This window comes from Lampetra planeri, chromosome 38, assembly GCF_965212315.1.
Source record: "Lampetra planeri chromosome 38, kcLamPlan1.2.h2, whole genome shotgun sequence".
Taxonomy (NCBI): Eukaryota; Metazoa; Chordata; class Hyperoartia; order Petromyzontiformes; family Petromyzontidae; genus Lampetra; species Lampetra planeri.
The window spans coordinates 7,819,554-7,838,165 of NC_136144.1; the positions used below are offsets into that span (position 1 = coordinate 7,819,554).

At 46.7% G+C, this 18,612-nt stretch overlaps 1 protein-coding gene across 3 annotated transcripts in view; it reads right to left on the bottom strand.

Moving 5' to 3' along the window:
• LOC144731267 (leucine-rich repeats and immunoglobulin-like domains protein 3) overlaps nt 1-18,612 on the bottom strand; it is a 74,203-nt gene that overhangs the window by 9,656 nt on the left and 45,935 nt on the right. For all 3 annotated transcript variants that reach the window (XM_078612311.1, XM_078612309.1, XM_078612308.1), the window contains 6 exons: nt 14,407-14,487; nt 6,587-6,658; nt 2,964-3,035; nt 1,978-2,141; nt 1,527-1,699; nt 789-936 (listed from right to left, as the gene is read on the bottom strand). In XM_078612311.1, the coding sequence (XP_078468437.1) occupies nt 789-936; nt 1,527-1,699; nt 1,978-2,141; nt 2,964-3,035; nt 6,587-6,658; nt 14,407-14,487 (710 nt within the window). The remainder of the gene's footprint in view (nt 1-788; nt 937-1,526; nt 1,700-1,977; nt 2,142-2,963; nt 3,036-6,586; nt 6,659-14,406; nt 14,488-18,612) is intronic.

Genomic DNA, 18,612 nt, shown 5'->3' on the forward strand with positions numbered 1-18,612 from the left:
TAATTGACCGGTTACAATTTAATTAGTTTGGCTGTCAGGTGATGGAGGGCCCTTAACGAAACAACCGCACTCCTATTTTTTTAAAAATAGTTTGTCGTAACTTTGACCCCATGCCCCTATTGGACATCTGTTGAAAAAGAGATTCATAACTCATAAGATTTCTCCTCGACAAATAAAGATTCTGAATTGGCCACATCATTGCATGGCCTAACCAAAACGGCAGCAAGTTAAGTCAAGCAGTAAAGTTGACTTAGCCGTCAGTAAATAACAGAAAGGTCGACCCCTGCCCCTCTTTACTCTGAAGGACGACAGACAACAGAAATGTTCAAACTGTTGTACAGCAAAAGCTCTGTTATCCGGTACCCATGGGGAACGGAGGGTGCCGATTAATCAAATATGCCGGTTATCTGAGAGTAATACTTATGGCGCATAAAACTTTTCAAGAAAGAAACTCGGCCTACATTTTAACTATGATATAGGAATTACTGTACTCTTTTAGAGAGGTACTCGCCAGTCAGTTGCAGAGCATCTTAAGTTCATTGTATAGAGAAGCAGTGGGACTGCTTAAGAGTACAGTAAGTACTGTATGTACAGACCGGCGCTACCAGCGTCCTAAATATTCCATAAACAATAGATCTACGAGAAGAGCACAGCAGGATGTCGTACGGACGTCGGAATTTTTCCGGATACGTCAAGGAAGATTTATATTGCCAGATGCCAGTTAATAAAGCATTCCGGATATTGTCTGTTCTAAGGCAGTGTCGGAAAGTGAGCGCCCAGCCCCTTACTATTGACAGTGAGCTTGGCCTTGTTGGAGTAGGAGGCCCCGAAGTGGTTGGAGATGACGCACTGGTAGCGGCCTTCGTGCTTGAAGTCCACGCTGATGAGGTGCAGCCGCGTCGTGTATTCCGTCACCTCCTCTTCCCGCTCGCGCACCTGGGGGTTGGGAGCACAAAGCCGCTCGTTGCCAAGGGTGTTTGGGCGCAGAGAATTCCAACTCGGCCCGGTAGTAATCCCAGCAATTGTAGGGGAAGCGATTGTGACGTGGTGCTACTCGTGTGTATAGTTGTGTGGGTGGGAGGCCGTAGCCTTGTCGCGGACCCACCTGTTGTTACCTTAAGCACAACTAATACTGTCGTCTAGACAAACTGGACGTCGTCAATGTGCATCCAATAATTGACGTGGCATCACATTGCAATGTGATTTCAGAGATCTAAGTTCAAATTCTGAACTTAGATCTCTAATTTCACGGTGGTTAACCCACTGCACTGTTAAGCCGTTTGTTGTCCTTCCCACGCACCTCAGATGAGCACAAGTTGCCTACGTATGGTGCGAAAGAAGTTTAACATACACACGCTCCAAATGAAACTAAGAAGCTGGTAAAGTTATAAAATAATGCCAAATAAGTTGCGCGAGTAAGTGGCGGTGGTTAAGCGGGCGAGTGAAATTGAACAGGTGGCCCCATCTCATTCCTTGCGCAGTGCCAACCACGCCATCAGCTGACGGACCGCCCCTCTCCTCTTCACCTGGGCGTAGTTTTCGACGTGGCCGTCCGAGATGACCTCGTTGTCTTTCTTCCAGGAGAAGGTGATGGGCGAGTCGCTGCTGGAGCGAGCCGAGCACACGAACGTCACGTTGCTGCCTCGCAGCGCCATGGTCGTCTCGGGCTGGACGCTGATCTGCGGCTTGGGGAACGTGTCTGCACACCCACCGCAGCAGCAGAACACGGGCGAGACACAGAAAGGGATTCACTCAGGGCTGGCTCGGCTCGGCAAAAAACCACCTGTTTCCCGCGAAGGACGCTCGCTGGCACAGCTTGGGTGAACCAATGTGAGCTCGGAAAATTCAACACGGCCATCCAAGCATTTCTACCTACCACACATTAACTGAAGCCATTTTCCTGGCTAACTAATCTGGACAGACTTCAACTTGCACGAGTTGTTATTCACCCAGCCACGTGCCGTCGCAAACACTGACCGCAGACGTAGGAGTCAGGCTCCACGCTGAAGATGTCCCTGCCCTTGAGCCACTCGGGGTGAGCGCAGTCGGCCTCGATCGTGTCCCGGAAACCGCGCTCCTCCAGCCACGGCGGCAGCCACTTGAGGGTGCAGTCGCACAGCAGGCTGCTGCTGTTCAGCCGCCTGCATGGCGTGGGAGATCCGGGAAAAAAAAGGCACGCAAGGGCGGTTAGGAAGGTTTAGTGCAATAATTACTAATTAAGCATCAAGCCAAAAACATGCTGCTCCAATCTTGCAAAAAGTTCAAGTCGCAAATTTGTCCCGCGCATTTTTTTGTTGTGTGGTTCAGAGTAGTGAGAAACCATAGACAAGTGGGAAGGCAGCCACAGAATCAGCGCCAAAAACTGTCCCGAGCTTTGGGGCCCTGAATTGGTATATTCGGCCAATTCCATTAATGAGTGATTAGACATATGGGACGAAACCCAGGAGTTTGATGGGGGGGGGGGGGGGCACAACTCTAAATCCACTTGCTCGCTATATATACTGTCAACTCTGCGCGATTAATGGGAAGGGAGCATACATTTGCGTGATTCACAAACCCTCTCCTCCACAGCCTTGAATTACAGGTGCGCGGCAGCAGCAGCACCACCGTGAATTATAAATGTCTACATATGTAGACGTGAGCTGTAACCAAACCATCCAGAATGCACCCATTCTTGTCAGATGCTATTCAGAATTTGAGCACAAGTGGCGGGATTGGCAACCACCATGCACAGCAGGTGATTAGAGACTGGAGGACGATGTCGTAGGCACCAGAGGGCGGTGTAGCATTTGTTGTGCTGTACTCCTACGCTAACACAAATATGCTCTCCACCTTCACCAACCAGCGCTATCGAGCGTGGTGAAGACGGTCAAAATAACGGCCATGACCCACACAGCATGACTAGACGAATGCTACATTTGTAATCATGCATTCGTTTTGGTGCTACCTTCATTTGTACTCACATTTCTGTCAGGGCTTTCAATGAAGAGAAGGAACCGTCTTGGATGGACATCAAAGCGTTGTTGCTCAAGTCCCTGAAAGGACACGCAGGAAGGTTACTTGACCGGTTTTCACACAGCCACACCAACAAAACTACTCAAAAGGAGGTTACTTTAGCAATAAAGACAATTCAACAAAGCTCCAAGTTGTTTAAGTACCCACTTTGTTTCACCGTTGTGCTTCCCTATACGCTATGTTCACTGGGTCCACTGATGGGGGTGGTGATAATTGTGCACGACTTGGGAGTGTGTGGATGATGCAGGTTTGTTAGCCAGGACATTGGCTGTGTTGTGCTGCAGCTGCAAGCATGTTTAACAAGTCTTTGACACTTGTGATTTCTTCAAGGCATCAGTCAATGACAGAGATACCCCATCTTCATAACTTTTGAATGGCAGGGAATCAAATCAAAGAGGTCACCGCCTGACAATGTTTGCTGATGCCACCACTTATCGCTGTCATTTTCTTTCGCGTGACGGATCCCTTGGCTGTTAAACAGTTAACGAGTGATGTCCGAGACCAACATTTGGCTTCAGGTCTTCACTCTGTTTACTGATCCTCTGGGAGCCACACCAATGCCTGTCTTGATAACCTGACCCTCTATCCTGCACATGCACCACCGCCATTACAACTGTCTCTCCGAGATGACAAATACAATGTTTTCATGGCACATGCTATTCCAAGATTTCAAATTGTTCGCACCAATTTTTCCAAAAAGTTCTCATCGTCCATGTGTGTCCAGACGAGATATTTCACTTTGTCTGTACTGCCCGAGGTGGCATGACTTTACCGCTTCCAATTTTACTCACGTGGCAAATTACGGTGAACTATCAAATCATTTAACTCGTATCCGCCGAGTAAATAAATCGGTTACTAAAGTTTTACAACCTTAGATGCTAACGATTTCTGCTCTGGTTCATGGACTGCAAGTATCCATTTACATGCACCTGCACTCAAAGAGAAAATTATTTTCGCGAGTTTTTCATTGTTAAAGTGAACCTCCCTTACCCAGAGCGTAACACGGCCATTCCTGATTCCAAGTTGCTCACCCAATCCTGGATTGCTATTGGTAGCATCCTCCTCTTATACCCGAGGGGCAGAAGCTGATTTTGGATTAATATTGCTCAAGAGGTAGTACATTTGAAATCAAGAGAATGCGGCTTATTTTACAAATTAAAGGCTTATTTTTCCCTATTTTGATCACTGATCTAAAGCACACTTTTTTCTGGCTCTGCCAACGCTGCTAACAAATGACTCACAACCGAGTCAGCCATGTGGTCTCTGCGCTCCCGGCAATGAGTAACGTTCGGCTGACTTAATACAGTGAGTGTTTCACAATTCGTGCCTGCCCACACAGTTATTTTAACACTAAATAGCAGGGTTTTTTCGTGTCATATAAGCTAAACCACAGTCATCGCGTTACATTCTTAACTACGATGTAATTCTTAACGAGCCAAGACCACTCGCGCCACACAATTGCTCATTAAAACTCTGCGCTTACAAAATACGCAGAGGAAAGACCTGCCTCGCAAAAATACACATCTGTCCAGCAATAACTGGCAACAATGGGCGATCTTCGAAGCGGAAACGAACTGGCCAACCATTCAGTCTTATTATGCCACCTGATACACACCGCTTGGAAGTTCCCAATACTCACAATTTTGTTATAAAGTAAAGGTAAAGGTGCAGCCTGACGGCGATCGCTTGCTCCTGCCACTGCTGGCTGCTGGGGTAGGAAGGGCATTCACTAGAGGGAGCTCTGCAGCCTCCTCTAGAGCAGTAGTGTTCTTCACTAACTTTCGCCGATAAGACATCATTAGTGTGAGGGCTGCCACACATTTGAAACCATTGGGGTTTGACAGCAGCACGATGATGATGATGGAGGGGTGTTTTCACATTTGTGTATTGTTGGGGGCCGCGCGTCAGGGGCCGCACTAAAGGCCACCACAGTGGCCTGCAGACCTTGCAGTGAAGGACGCTGCTCTAGAGGCTATTTGGCCTTCTCTCCCACACTTGCCAGATGCCTTGCAAGAGATGGGAGCACCAAAACTTCAACCCCCGCCACATGCGATATGCCGATCGACTAAGTGTGGAGGGCCTATTTATACTGCTGGAAGGACAGCGGATGATGGGGTTTAAGAAAGCGGATGATGAGGTTGAAGCAACATTATTTCAAATGGTGAGTCTGGAGAACGAACCGGCGACCTCTGGACTGCAAGTCCATTGTGCTTCCCGTCACACCGTGGGCAGCATCCCAATAATATGTTAATGAAGAATGCAAAATACAAAAAAAGTATAGAACTCCTACGCTTCGATGCAACACTCTACAGCTGCTGCACGGCTGGTGCACAGAAGTAAAGTGACGGGGGGAGGGGGGGCAGGAGGGGCATCCTTCGGCAATTACGTGACCAGGCTACGTCGTCTTCCAGTGGAGGCTATTGTGGCGTTTCGGTGGGCTCGCAATCGACGCTGTGGGGGAACGTTCGCGAACGCTAACGTACGTGACACCGACGCGAAGAGGGAAAAAAAAAACACAACAAAAAGACATTTGTCCCGCAAGAACTGGAAACGGCGCAACGCTCGCAGAAAAATAACAAATCCAGTCTAGACTCGCAGATGTGGCTAAAGCGAGGGCTGGTTTCGGAGCCAGATTGCCATATTACAAAAGCTATCTGCGCGCTCGTGCAACCGCCAGCCACATGTGTAACTCCTTCCTGGGCTTCGACTCGCTGCCAAAGTAAATGCGCGGTTACCCACGAGCGTCCAAAACGAAAGTGGAAATGTCGGAAGGGCTCCAACTTGAGAAAGAGTCGAGAAAGAGTTGGCGTAACGTGCACAGTAAAGCAAAAGCTACTAAAAGCATTTGCAAGCGGCTGAAGCCAGCAACAGCTGAATACTTTAGCACCTGTTTTGGCCACACTTCTGTATACCCCTTTTATAAGTTTTGGTCGCATTATTGTGATTGGCTTCCGAGCAACTTAGCGCATTAACGTATAATGTGTATTTGCACAGGGCAAACACGTACACAGTAACTCTCACAGAGATGCAATCTGTGGCGGAGAGTCTCTTCAAAGTCAGCCATGCTTATAATGCACTCTACGCGGTTATAGGCGCTCAATATCCAGTCACGTGACAATGTAGTGAGACCAACTTTTAGTCTACTTTATCGTCATCGGTTAATTTTTTTACATTAAAAAAAATCGTGGCAGCGGCAGTATATGTAAGGTAAAGGTGTAGCCCTGCAATTTTTTGCTCGCTCAACTGTTGGCAGAAGGGTAATTTGGCCTACTCTTCCACACTGGCCAGATGCCTTGGAAGAGGTGGGAGTAATGACACTTTCCCCCCTGATGCCCGACCTGCTGATCAACTTTGCTCAAGAATCAATACACTGGGTACCACTTCCACAACGGTACTCAACTCTTGAGCAGAGCTCTGAATCGGCCATGAATTGGGACTCTGAACTCGCGCATGTTTTGACTGCGAGTTGAGCGGTGTAACCACAGGGCCACTCAACCGTATTGTGACTACACAATTCTGCTCATCGGCAAAACAGAGACGAATAGTCAAAAGGCAGTCGGGAGTAACTTACAAGTACTGCAGTCTCTCCAGACCGATAAACGCCTTCTTGGCAATAGACTTGATCTTGTTCTCACTCAATACCCTGGAATCAAAGAGATACACAAACAAGCAGGAATGTTAAAAAGCTGTCCCATAAGTCACATTACCACATGCTTTCCAGAAACAACAGAGCGCATGCAAAGATGTGCACGCCAAATTTTATCCTACAGGGCGCAGTAAAAATACGGTGTGCAAGGTGTGACTGTTAAAAAAAGGTGTCTTTTTGTGGTTAAAAGCATTTAGAAATTTAGCACAAGGCACATGTAAAACAAATTGTGGACTGCGCGTGATAGATTAAAAAAACAAACATCTGTTTTAATACGTAGGGGTTGTCTGTAAAGACAGAAGCAGTTTGAATGGTGGGGCTGAATATTGGGGCTGTGTGAAAGACAAAAGTGTTTGCCAAAAAATGTATATTAAAAAAACACTTGAATGATTTTCGCAATGCACATAACAGAAGCATTTCAAACAATCACACCTGAGACAAAGGCCAGCAGCGCCTGGGACTATCAAATCTCGATACGACGAGTGTTGCCAACACTATGGCAGACATGTGGATGTTTAGAGGGATTAGACTTGTACGATAAAAAAAGTCATACTACCAAGCGCATGTTTTGTCTTATAGGCCCAGCTCTCACTGCTGTACAATTGGATTTTTTTTTTAGTTTCCTTCCCCCTAATTCTATTTTAATTGTACTTGTACTTGCATATAACTAACCAAAAAGCCACAACGTGCTTTTATGTTGATGCGTTTCAATGACGAGATGGCGCTTTGGATGGCAGACTTGTGCCAGAAAGGCACCACGTTTTAAACACCAATAACTTGACTAGCTGTCGGGGTCGTCGTTTGCCAAGTACACTTCTATTCGGAACTCTGCACCTAACCGTGTACCACTGCGTCTCAAAGAACGGCCCCCGAAAGATGACGTCAATTCAGTTACTTTGCAAAAGACCACTTTTAATCATGGGTGTCTGGTCCAGCTTTTGAAGCCAGGATCTCAGCAGTGCCGGCTCGGCAAGCTCAACTCTGAGCCACGCGGACAAATTTGAATACATTAGGGTGCATGCTGGGAGGTGGAGTTGGTGCTTGCTATGAAACAAAAAGATTGCACATGGAATTTTCTGTTTGCAGCATTGGATGCTATTAACTGTCGTACTGCATGGAAGAATCTTGAATGTGTTAGTCCCTAATATATCTGGGGTTCATCAAGGTGCTCCAGCTATCCCACATTCAACATAACAGTTAATAACAGTAAGTTATTTGTAAATCAAGGGCATTGTGAACATACATTAATTATCAAGCAAAGAGCATGAGGCAATGTTCACAACTTAGTGCCTGAACACAGTTTGCATTTAAAATATTTAATTCCTATAAAAATTAACGCTTGCTTCGCTAGCTCCCCAGTGTGCACTCTGCTCCACACACACGTGTCACAATGCAGCTAAACCTGTCAAACCACTTTGTGGGTGTCATGGCAAGAAGTCGCGCTATTAAGTTTTACCCCGGGGACAACGCCCATCCCCATGTCACTGATGAAGACCTCTTCGCTCGACGTGCGTCGACAGGTGCGAACACACCACCCGGCCACTCCATCCATCTCGGCCCCTCGACAAATTGCTTTGCGCGCCTCCGTTTTCCAGCGCCGGTGTTTGTGTGCGTGCACGCGCAGCGATATCCTCGCCAAAGCCAAATTGCTGCCATCTCCCTTATCGTCGGAAGCCAATCGAGCTCGCCGCCGCGTACGCCTGGCGTTGCACGAGGCGCAATCGAAAAGGCAGGGGCGTTCAAATCCCGAGGATTGACTCGGGCCTCATCATCCCTTTGAGGGTTGATAAAACGTCGGACTGATTTACAGAAAGACAACAGCGTCGAGCACCCCCCCCCACCACCATCGGAATGTGGAATTACCAACAAAGTCTGGCGGTGATGAGCATTTTTTATCTGAGCAGCATGACCACTGGGTTTATTTTCCCCCATTACAAATGTACATTGGTGCCTCGATAAATAAATTACCCCATCTTAGGTGTGGCATGATCTCTCCTGGCTATGCTATATTTTAAGTTTGTATTACAGAACACCTTTCTTCCACTGCAATCTTACGGCTTATTATGAATAATAGGTAAAGTGGTCCCTTCTTCATAGCACATACAATGATTCTTCATAGCAAATACAATGCTTCGTCAAGGCACATACAATACTTCTTCAAGGCACATACAATACTTCTTCAAGGCACATACAATGCTTCTTCATAGCACATACAATGCTTCTTCAAAGCACATACAATGCTTCTTCAAAGCACATACAATGCTATGAAGAAAGGTAAGAACAAGCAATCAAGGGGATTATACACCTACGCAAATACAATTTCTTATTGCTGCCTTGTTCAATGTTGACATAACTGCACCAACAACCAAATGGACGATTACAAATACCGCCCTTGTTGATTTGCTATGCATGAATATATATTGTTGAAGATTCAAGTCGGTAATAAATTTAAGCTCGTTTTAAAATGACGACCCCATCACCGTTTTACAACGCGGGAGGGTTAGCGTGTTATATTTCTAAAAGGAAACCGTCTGAAATGCACATTATGGGGAGGAAGAGCTGTCGAAAATGAATAGAGAAAATGAAAGATAAATGATGATGGTGAAGGCATAATTCAATCTAGACACATTAGACTGACATGTAGAAAGCCCTCACATCATCTCAGGTGAGCTTAAGGGCTCTGACATTTCGAGTGGGGCATTTGCTTTCAATGACAGCTAAAATTGCAAGTAGTAAAAATATTAGCAATTCAACTGTAGAAAAGTACTGTGTTACAAGTAAAAAAAAAGGAAAACGTTACAGTTTGCAGTGTCAAGCTTTTCCTTCCTACACCAACGTATGTTACCATCAATAAATAAGGCAATCTTATTTTTGATGTAACTCACTAAACTGCTTTGCTTAGTACTTTTAACATTTAGCATTATTTTGCTATGGTATCCACTCATTGTTATGTGACAATTGGAAGGTTACAAGCTTAAATAACCGGTTTGCGGGCAAACTCAACCCATCATCCCCCCAGGCTCACTAAAAGAGCACCAATTTGTGGAGTGTCATTAGAAGTCCACATTGAGAGACTGATCCCCTGCCATGAGAATGTGGAATTTCCCTCCACTCGCTCAGGGCTGTCAACGGTTAATGGGCGCCACTATTTCCACATTCGAGAAGGGAGACAATAACTTGTTTCTAGAACTCGCATAACGTCTGGTTAACAATGCCGAGCTGTCCACAGCAAGCGATACATATGTAAGAAATGTCTCGGGTCTAACCCAGGGTAATCTTCGCACGACGCCACTGAACAATGGTCTCTTCTCGGCATAAGTGTCAAAGCGAATCCTGAATGTCACAAGTGGACAGGGCAGAATTGTTGATCGATGTCTCTACTGTGATGGGGCTTGCCTTGTGACACCGTCTGCCTTTGCAGCTCACAGCCATGCGTAGCGTCTTATCTCATTGGCACGACTCATCTCAAAACGTGGATTTTGTTTTCCCTCTGCAGGCACTTCAGCCGCACCGAAAGGCGCGAGGATTTTTCAAAGTGGTCCTTTTGTTTGAAACGAAGAGCCGCGAAAAGGACAAAGAAACCAAAACAACACTCGCTGGACCGGCTGAGCCAAGGAATAGGAGCTGTCGACACCCGAGCTTGCCAACACGGCGCTAACGATCGCCCAAGCATGCCATGTGTCGACAAAGCTAGCTCCAAACACCACGTCAACTTTGCCCTCGAGCCTAATCCACGTGAAGCCATTCTTCACGGTGTACATATATACCCAGGTAATTATTCACCATATAATTGTGCAGACTGCAGGGGCAAGTGCTGTTGTAGCGAGCACCTATTCAGGGTATGGCAGACGCTACAGCTAGCCACCTTTAGTATTTCCAGTCCTCATTTTTACACAATGCACGAGGCACTCATTTACAACAGAGCTCACCTACGGGATGCCCAGAACAGGTTCAGAGATTACTGATGATGTGGCGTGGCTGTGGCTCGGTGCTTGAACCGCCGGTCAGTGATTGTACACACACGCACACCAAAAATGTGGATTCCTTCAGTGGGTGGCTGCACCAACTTTTGCTTTAAAATACAAGAATAAACGTGCGTCTTAGAAATTGTGGACTTTGGTAACAATAATCAAACATTCTCGCTCTTTGCCCTTAAGAGCAGGCAGGAAAACGCCTTGATACACACATCCCAATGTTGTCCCGCCATCTAGAAAATCTGTCACATTTGAGATGCTTTATAAGTCCAAACTGTGATGTTGGTAAATATATATTTTCAAGTCGATCCTGTAGATTTTCTTACACTTGGAAAAAACAAAAAAAACCGATACATTCACTACACTAACACATGATGACTAAAGCCGACCAATGCAACTTCACCAGTAAAAAATCTGACCGTTTTGCCTTTGCATCCTGTGCTATTATATATATTCTTACGTATTCCTTCCACACTGGTCTGCTTGCGAGCGCGCCTGCGTGTGTGCGCGCGCACGCAGATGTCCACCCTGTGACAGGTGCTGAAGCAATCTGGAGAATGTTAATCAGTCGAGTTGGTATTTTTTTCTCTGGTTGTTTGTTGAAATCTGGCCCTGCGTGGAGGAGGACGACAGCTGCGCAAAGCCAGTGCTGCTCTCACACTTCCTGCAGGTGCCTGTGCTTACATTTTCCAAGAGACACGGCCAGCCAAGCAGACACAAGAGCTCGCTCAGACACACACACGCACACGTGTTTCCCCACCACCCAAACCACTGCTTTGCCTCTTCCACTGCAAGCCGTCCACCTCGCAGGCATCGCTTTGTTCCCCAAAGACGCGAGGGGAGGGAGACGTGGGGCGAGTGCGTTCACGCAAAGGTTTGCGGTCCGAGCGCGCAGTGGCCGCCCTAGTTAATGCCGCGTGTGCGCATTAACGCACCAACGTACGACTTGATGTGGCAGAGCGGTGGGAGCTTTTGTTTGCCGCTTGCTGTAGAGGTTCGTGGTTCAAGCCTCACGGCCGCCCTGGTTAATGCCGCGGGTATTTTAACCAATAGGCGCCGTCTTCCTCACAAAGGATGTCAAGGTTACCGTGAAGCTCTTCAAAAAAGCGTGGGTTACAAGTGCCGGGATCAGCCCCCTCTAGCAGACTAAAGCCGTCTGAAACATAGCGCCTTAGAGATACCCTTGCATTCTAAGAATCGCACGAATACAAACTGTACTAAATGACTATTATTACAACTCACAAGACGGTTATTTTAAGTTTGCTTTATTTCCTTGTCTAACTTGAAATAACTTCATAGCTTTAGTGTGCACTCTATCATCTTTAATGTATGTTATGATGTTTATAAAACCAATGGATGGCAATTGTAGCGTGGTGGTGTTATGGAAATATAGTATGATTACAACTTCTACTTTGGCTGAAGCATAGATTATGATCGACGGTTATTGTAATTGTTAGGCATTGTCCAAGTGTTGCTAACATACATTCACGTAAAAGGAGTTATAAAAACGTCTTGTACAGAATGCTTCAACATTCATTTCTTCATTTAGACATACGGACAACTGTACTGGAACGGGCGTAACTTCACGAGCATCTATTCGGGCCAGCAAGGCACACGAGGGATGGATGTGAGACCAGCAACATGCTGAATCGCCTCCATCTCGCTCTCCATCCCCATCAAATCCACACCAAAAGAGGCTTTTGGCCCCAGCTGTCGATTGAGGTTATTGCTCAAGAACATTGAACCCAGGTTTTCCAGGATGGAAGGAAGCACACGGTGGAACCACTACACTAGTGCTCCCCCCGTGATCACGTATACACTCGTACAAAAATAATATTCTCTATTCAGCTCTCTAAACCAAAGGGGGCAAAAAGTGCTCCCTCGTGAACACTTCGCAAAGTTCCAGAGTGGCTCAGGTGTGGAAAGGGATGTCCAAATACGAAATTGGCCACCTTTGTCTTTCTAATGCAGACCATTTCACCGAGCGTCGGAGTCTTCCCAATCTTCTTCTTCTTTTTCCGTGTGTGTGTGCGTGAAGACTGGTACTGTAGTTGTTAGTACACTTACGTTTCTATTACAGCAACCAAGATTCGATTCTTGGCCCATGCATACCAGTTCTAAGGAGCACCTAAATTCTGCCCTCGACTTTCCTTCACCCAACTCTTACTTCAACCGATTAAATGTTGCCAAATGTGGTGCAGAATGACTCAAGGCGCACGCCCGAGAAGAGTTGACAATCTGAAAAATGCATCGCTGAGCTAAAGCCGATTGAAAAATAGAGTTTCGATTTAAAGCTTTCGTGACTGCAGGGATTCATCTTCTTGGTTCTTTCGGTAAAGTCACGTAGAAGGGAAATAATAAAATAATTAAAATAAAACGTAATAAAATGGAAGGGTAATAAGTATAACCCGTAAAAACAAAGTTTTTCACTATAAATCCTTTATATGCGTGGCAGCGAACTTAATATAAAGGATTTAAAAATATATTCGCCTGTGGAGGACGCGGGGATCGATCCCGCGAACTTTAGCATGGGAAGCGAGGGTGCTACCAACTGCGCTACTCCGCCACGGCCTGTGGAGGGGTTACGCTCTGGGCTCTTACATTGTTACGTTCAGCCAAAGCCATGAATGAGTTCTATTTGAATATATGTAAAATCATTTTTTTTGCCTATAAAGTGTACAATTTTGGGAATTTTTTTTCACGAACATTCATTGTCTCGCACAACGAGTCTGTGTGGAAAATGTCAGCTCGATTGGATCACGGGAAGTGGGTTAAAAAACGACCGAAATATTTGCACGGTCGTAAGCAAGCAAGCAAGCACGCAAGCAAGCAAGCAAGCGAACTTAATATAAAGGATTTAAAAAATCTATCATCATGTAAACTCCTTTGTCAAGGCGCTCTTCTCCTCCCACCCAGCTTAAATACGCTGCCAAGCTTAGCAGTATTCATTGGAGCGCTGTCTTTCCGACAGCTCTGTTTCTTCACCTGAGGACGGCTGCTTGTGTTGTGGCCGAAACGTCGTGAGACTTTTATTTTTTATGTTTTATTTTTATTATTTTATTATTCACCTTCTACGTGACTTTACCGAAAGAACCAAGAAGATGAAAAACAAAACTTCACGAAACAACAGCTTGAGAACAGGACTGCCCCTTGACTCAACATCAACATAAAAAAGAATTGGGGGCGCAGGTGGCACAGGTGCTGCATTCCTCACGACGGCCCTGCCAAAGGAGGTGGGAGGAGGTCTGGCTACTTCTCCTGCACAGCCGGGTGTAAAGTCAACGCAATTCCAGGAAATTGATTGCTAGCGTGCGTGCCTGCGTACATGCGTCCGCGGGTGGTTTTTTTGGCACCGTTAGTATAATGCTTCGTGCCGGTGCGGTGTGTGAATATTAGTCCTGAGAAGACAAATACGGCTGGGTATGCTTGATCCTGGCCTCAATAACCCCCCCCCCACCACCTTGCGTACCGTGCTGATCTTGCCCCGTTGCTCTGCAAGGTTTAACGGGCAGCGTTTGTCTTTGAGGCGGTTAGTCGTTCCGTGCTTTTATCATGGCAATGCGTATTTGACTCCCAGTCCGAACATCCATCATCATCAGTGGCAAATTTGTATTATGAACCAAGCATACGCCACCCCAAGGTCAACTCAGCCGAAAATCCTGATGTGGTCTCAACATCAGCACTGGGCGAGACAACTGTAGGCCAGGCCATTTATGGTTTTGCCGACGCAGCCCACTTGTGTGTGTGTGTGTGTTTTATTTGAGAACTCACAGTTTGTTGAGGTTTTCCAAGCCTGTGAAGGCTCCGTGCATGTCTTCTATTGTCCATGAGATTTCGTTTCCTGCCAGGTCTCTGTTAACAGGCACACAAAAAAACAAAATAAAGACATAGCAGCAGCAGCAGCTTACTCCCGAGCCAAAATTCCCAGCAGCCTTCCATGGTAATGGTTTCACATGCGATGAATAATGTTGGCAGGATAATGTTTTTGATGGGAAATATTGTCAAAGTGACAAAAAAATCCTTGTTTTATGCATTCAATCAGTCTCACTTTAAATGAGTGCTGAACACAAACGTTACTTTACAAGTTGAACGTTCATACCGTGTTCAGTTACACACGAATTGTAATAATTTAGCAGATAAATCCAAAGCCACCCAACTGTAACTATCGCACGTATTCGTGAGTAAAATACTGTCACCAAAATGTAACTGCATACGGCAAATTGTTTCCATTCTGTAATTCAGTAAAAGCACACTTTAGGCCACTCGCAAAACGTATAATCTCACTTTGGCAGTGGCCTGAGGGGCACGTAGACTGGATGGGATCGCGGTGTGGCATGTCAACTTGTCAGCGAAGTGAAAGGTTACCAGGTAGAATTCTTCTTGGGCGTAAACTCGGCCCATAATCCCCGCCGAGCAGATAAAACAAGAACCATTTGGAAGGAAGTCCACGTTGGACGTTCATCTTGTACCGCAGAGGGATATCCATCATCCGGTGGTCCCCCTCGGCTAAAAAACTGCGCTCCTAGACGCTCATTGCATTACGGTGTGCAATATAAATGCACGTTGTTGTTGTGGTCCTAGATATGTACTTGCCCCCACCGCGGAAATGTTGAATTTCCTGCGTTGGTTCAGGGCCTTTTATCCAAGTCAAATGCCCCCCCCCCATCCCCCCCCATTACTTGTTGGAGAAGCAGGACACTCCGAATTGACTCGACTTTGAATGGAAAACCCCTGAGCAGTAGAAAAGGCCAAACTCGTTTAAGTGTATTCCAGTGGTTCTCACCGTTCGTAGCCCCCCCAATGAAGACCACTAGCACCCCACCCCCAAGGTACTCGGGGGATCACTATTCACTAAGATCACTTGTCCACACCTCTAGTCAACACAGGGTGAATAAGTAAGGGATCTGTAACCTGAAGCATTACACCTTTTGTCGCCGCAATGCGGCGCTGACATTCGCTCGCGCGCAATCAAACATTTCTCCCGCACGGTATCCATACAGCAGCCTGGCACCACCCCCCCCTCAACTACTGTTCTAAACAGTGGCGGCTCTCGTTGTTGCACACGACAAAAAGGGTCCCCCCCCCCACACAACCCCTCTCCTGCCACCTCCACCGCCGCTACCGCAAAACGAAATCCCCACCCCCACCGCGCAAACAAACACGCCCTAATCGGAGTGCCTTCACGGCTGGCTGGACGCAAATGGCCGTGGGGTAGCGCAGCGTTAATCAGAGCCTCTCTCCCCTCTCCAGGGCCGTACGCTGCCCCAAAGCCGACCCCCGGGCCTCAATGGCCGCCTGTCCATGCCACTTTCACACCCACTGCCTCCCGTCATTTCCTCTCAACAATGGCACTTAATCAAAGCAGGCCTGCACCCAATTCTTTTTCCACTCGAAACTCTTTGACACAGAAAGAGGCCCCCCGTAAGGTTCGTGTGTGTCTCTCTCTTGGCTTTCCTTCTCCCCACTCTCTCCTATTTGCTGGCACCAAATAACCACCCCTTCTCAAGAGTTATACCTTTCGGACATTCAATGAAAGCCTTACCATTTCAAGTGATTGGCAAACAACTGTAATGCAGTCGACGAGGAATGCTTGCAGCTCGTGAAAAGACTGTCATTCCACCAAACTACGTTTAGCTGGCCCAAGTTTGTATGAAGTTGAACTTCTTTCGCACCGTACGTAGCCAACCGTGCTAATCGGAGGTGCGGGTAAAAGTTTGACGCTTTAATAAAATAAGCACCACTTTGGGGTAAAGTTGAGTGGTCCACTTTACGACAAGGGTTGACCCCCACTGGAAACGTAGAATTTCCTGCACTGGCTCAGTGCAGCGAGTAGAGACAACACGCACGGCCCCATCGCTCCTTGGAGCAGGAAGACACTGTTTGAATGTTGACCGATTTGCAAGGGCACTTACTGCAATGGCTACGGGCACCGTACAACAATTGGTGAAGGCGAATTGCATGACAATCTGCCAAGGTTGCTAAGGCCGTGTGAAAGGTGATGACAGTGGGGGGGGGGGGGTGGCAGGAGCAGACACGTATATACAGCGCGGCTTGCGGGAAAATGCGACGAGAACTTGGCATTTACGTCAAACGCGCGCAGTGATCGTGCCGAAACGGGGCAAGGCATGCAAGGTATGCGGCTTGCGAAAGAAATATTTCGTTCAGGTGAACACATTTGCTGAACGTGTTGCGGTTGCATGGTGCAATTAACTCACACAATCTTTGAGACCCTGCTCACCCTTATTGCTCACTGGTGCATTAAAGGCTAACAAAAAAGCAGGCGCCACGCTCAAGTGTAAAAACGGTATCTTTGTAACGAGCGGCGATTTTGCGTAACTCGCTATGAGCAATGATGATAACTGGGCGTGTATTTATTTACAGGGCATGTGGGCAGTAGCATGGTGTATGATATGCGAATAGATTTGTAAAGTCTACAGATCATCTGGCCGATGCAACAAATGGCATCACACCTCGCCATCACTTCTTTCCTTCTGCCATACTGCACGGTCCACTGTCACAGTATCCCACCAGCTGGTCTCCTAAGCTCTTTTACGGTGGCGCGATGTGAACTACCTCGCCCGGTATACAGGAGGTCGTGGGTTCGATCCCAACCCAGACCTCTGTATATTCCGAGTTTGGATGTTCTCCCTGCGGTCGCGTCGATTTTTCTCCGGGTACATCCGGTTTTTCCCTCCACATTTACAAACAAGAGTTTAGAGTATTTGGCCGCTATAAATCCCCACACAAGCCACTTCGTTGCAGACAGGTCACTTCTGAAAAAAAGCTTTTTAGCTCAGTGGGCCTTACCTGGTAAAATAAAAATGGTTTCGTTTTTTGTTTAGTTTTCCCCTTGAATGCCACTCCAATGCACATGTATTGACACCCAACCCTCCTCTTATCCTGCACATGTTCCTCACCGATCAGATTGTCCTCTCACCAATTAAAATCTACTACGCCGTCACACACACTCTAAACAATCGCGACTTGAAAGAACCTGTACGGCTGAGACGCGTATGGCCAGCGTGCATGACGCTTGCCCAGACAAAGGTTTTACCTCCTCCCCCTCACCACCTTCCACTCAAGCCATCAACGCACCTTACTGCAGGTAAAGTGAAGTTCAATGTTTATTTATTTCATTTATTCCATATATTTATTCATTTATTCCATTTATTTATTGTGTTTCTTGTTTTTTTAAATGATTTTATGCATGTCATTACTGTAAACATCGTGTAAAAATGCTTTATAATGAGAAATTTCTTGTGTCTGGAACCAATTAATGTAATTTACATTAATTATTATGGAGAAAATGAATTCGGTGTTCGAACAAATCGGTGGTCGAATGGCCTTCTGGAACGAATTAAGTTCGATCTCCGGGGTACCACTGTAGTATGGTAATGTTTGTTGAGTATGTGTATATATGTATATACAGCATAGCTACCTGTACCATTATGCTAGGCTACGTTTACAACATGCAATCGCCTACCCAACGCAGTGCCAATGCCAAGGTTGGCGAGTTTTAATTTGGTAGAGGTCTATGGAATGTGGAGGCAACTCTAGTTTCACCATTGCCACTTAGTTCGCTGCTCCAGGAAGCCACTACATTTCGACTGCCCAGCGGCAGATGCCCCTGCGCGCTTCGGTAATGCGAATTTACAAATGAGTCGAAAAGCGCGGTTCAATGACGACCGTTGAAAAAGCGGAGCACTTACCACGAAAAAAGCGACGTAGACCGTGCAGAGAGGTGGACTTTGAACACCGTGTTTTCGGCGCGCGCGCGTGCATGAGAGCACGCGTACAAAAACATCGCCAGTACGGCTTTGCGTGCGCACGCACACACACAACACCTTAATTGCACCTATGGGAATTTCAAAACGAGCAGTTGCTAAGGGGGCTGAAACATGTTTATTCCTATTGTCGGCGGGGCTGCGGGCACGCACGTAGCCGCACACACAAGCCCTCCTTATTGGGTTGAACCCG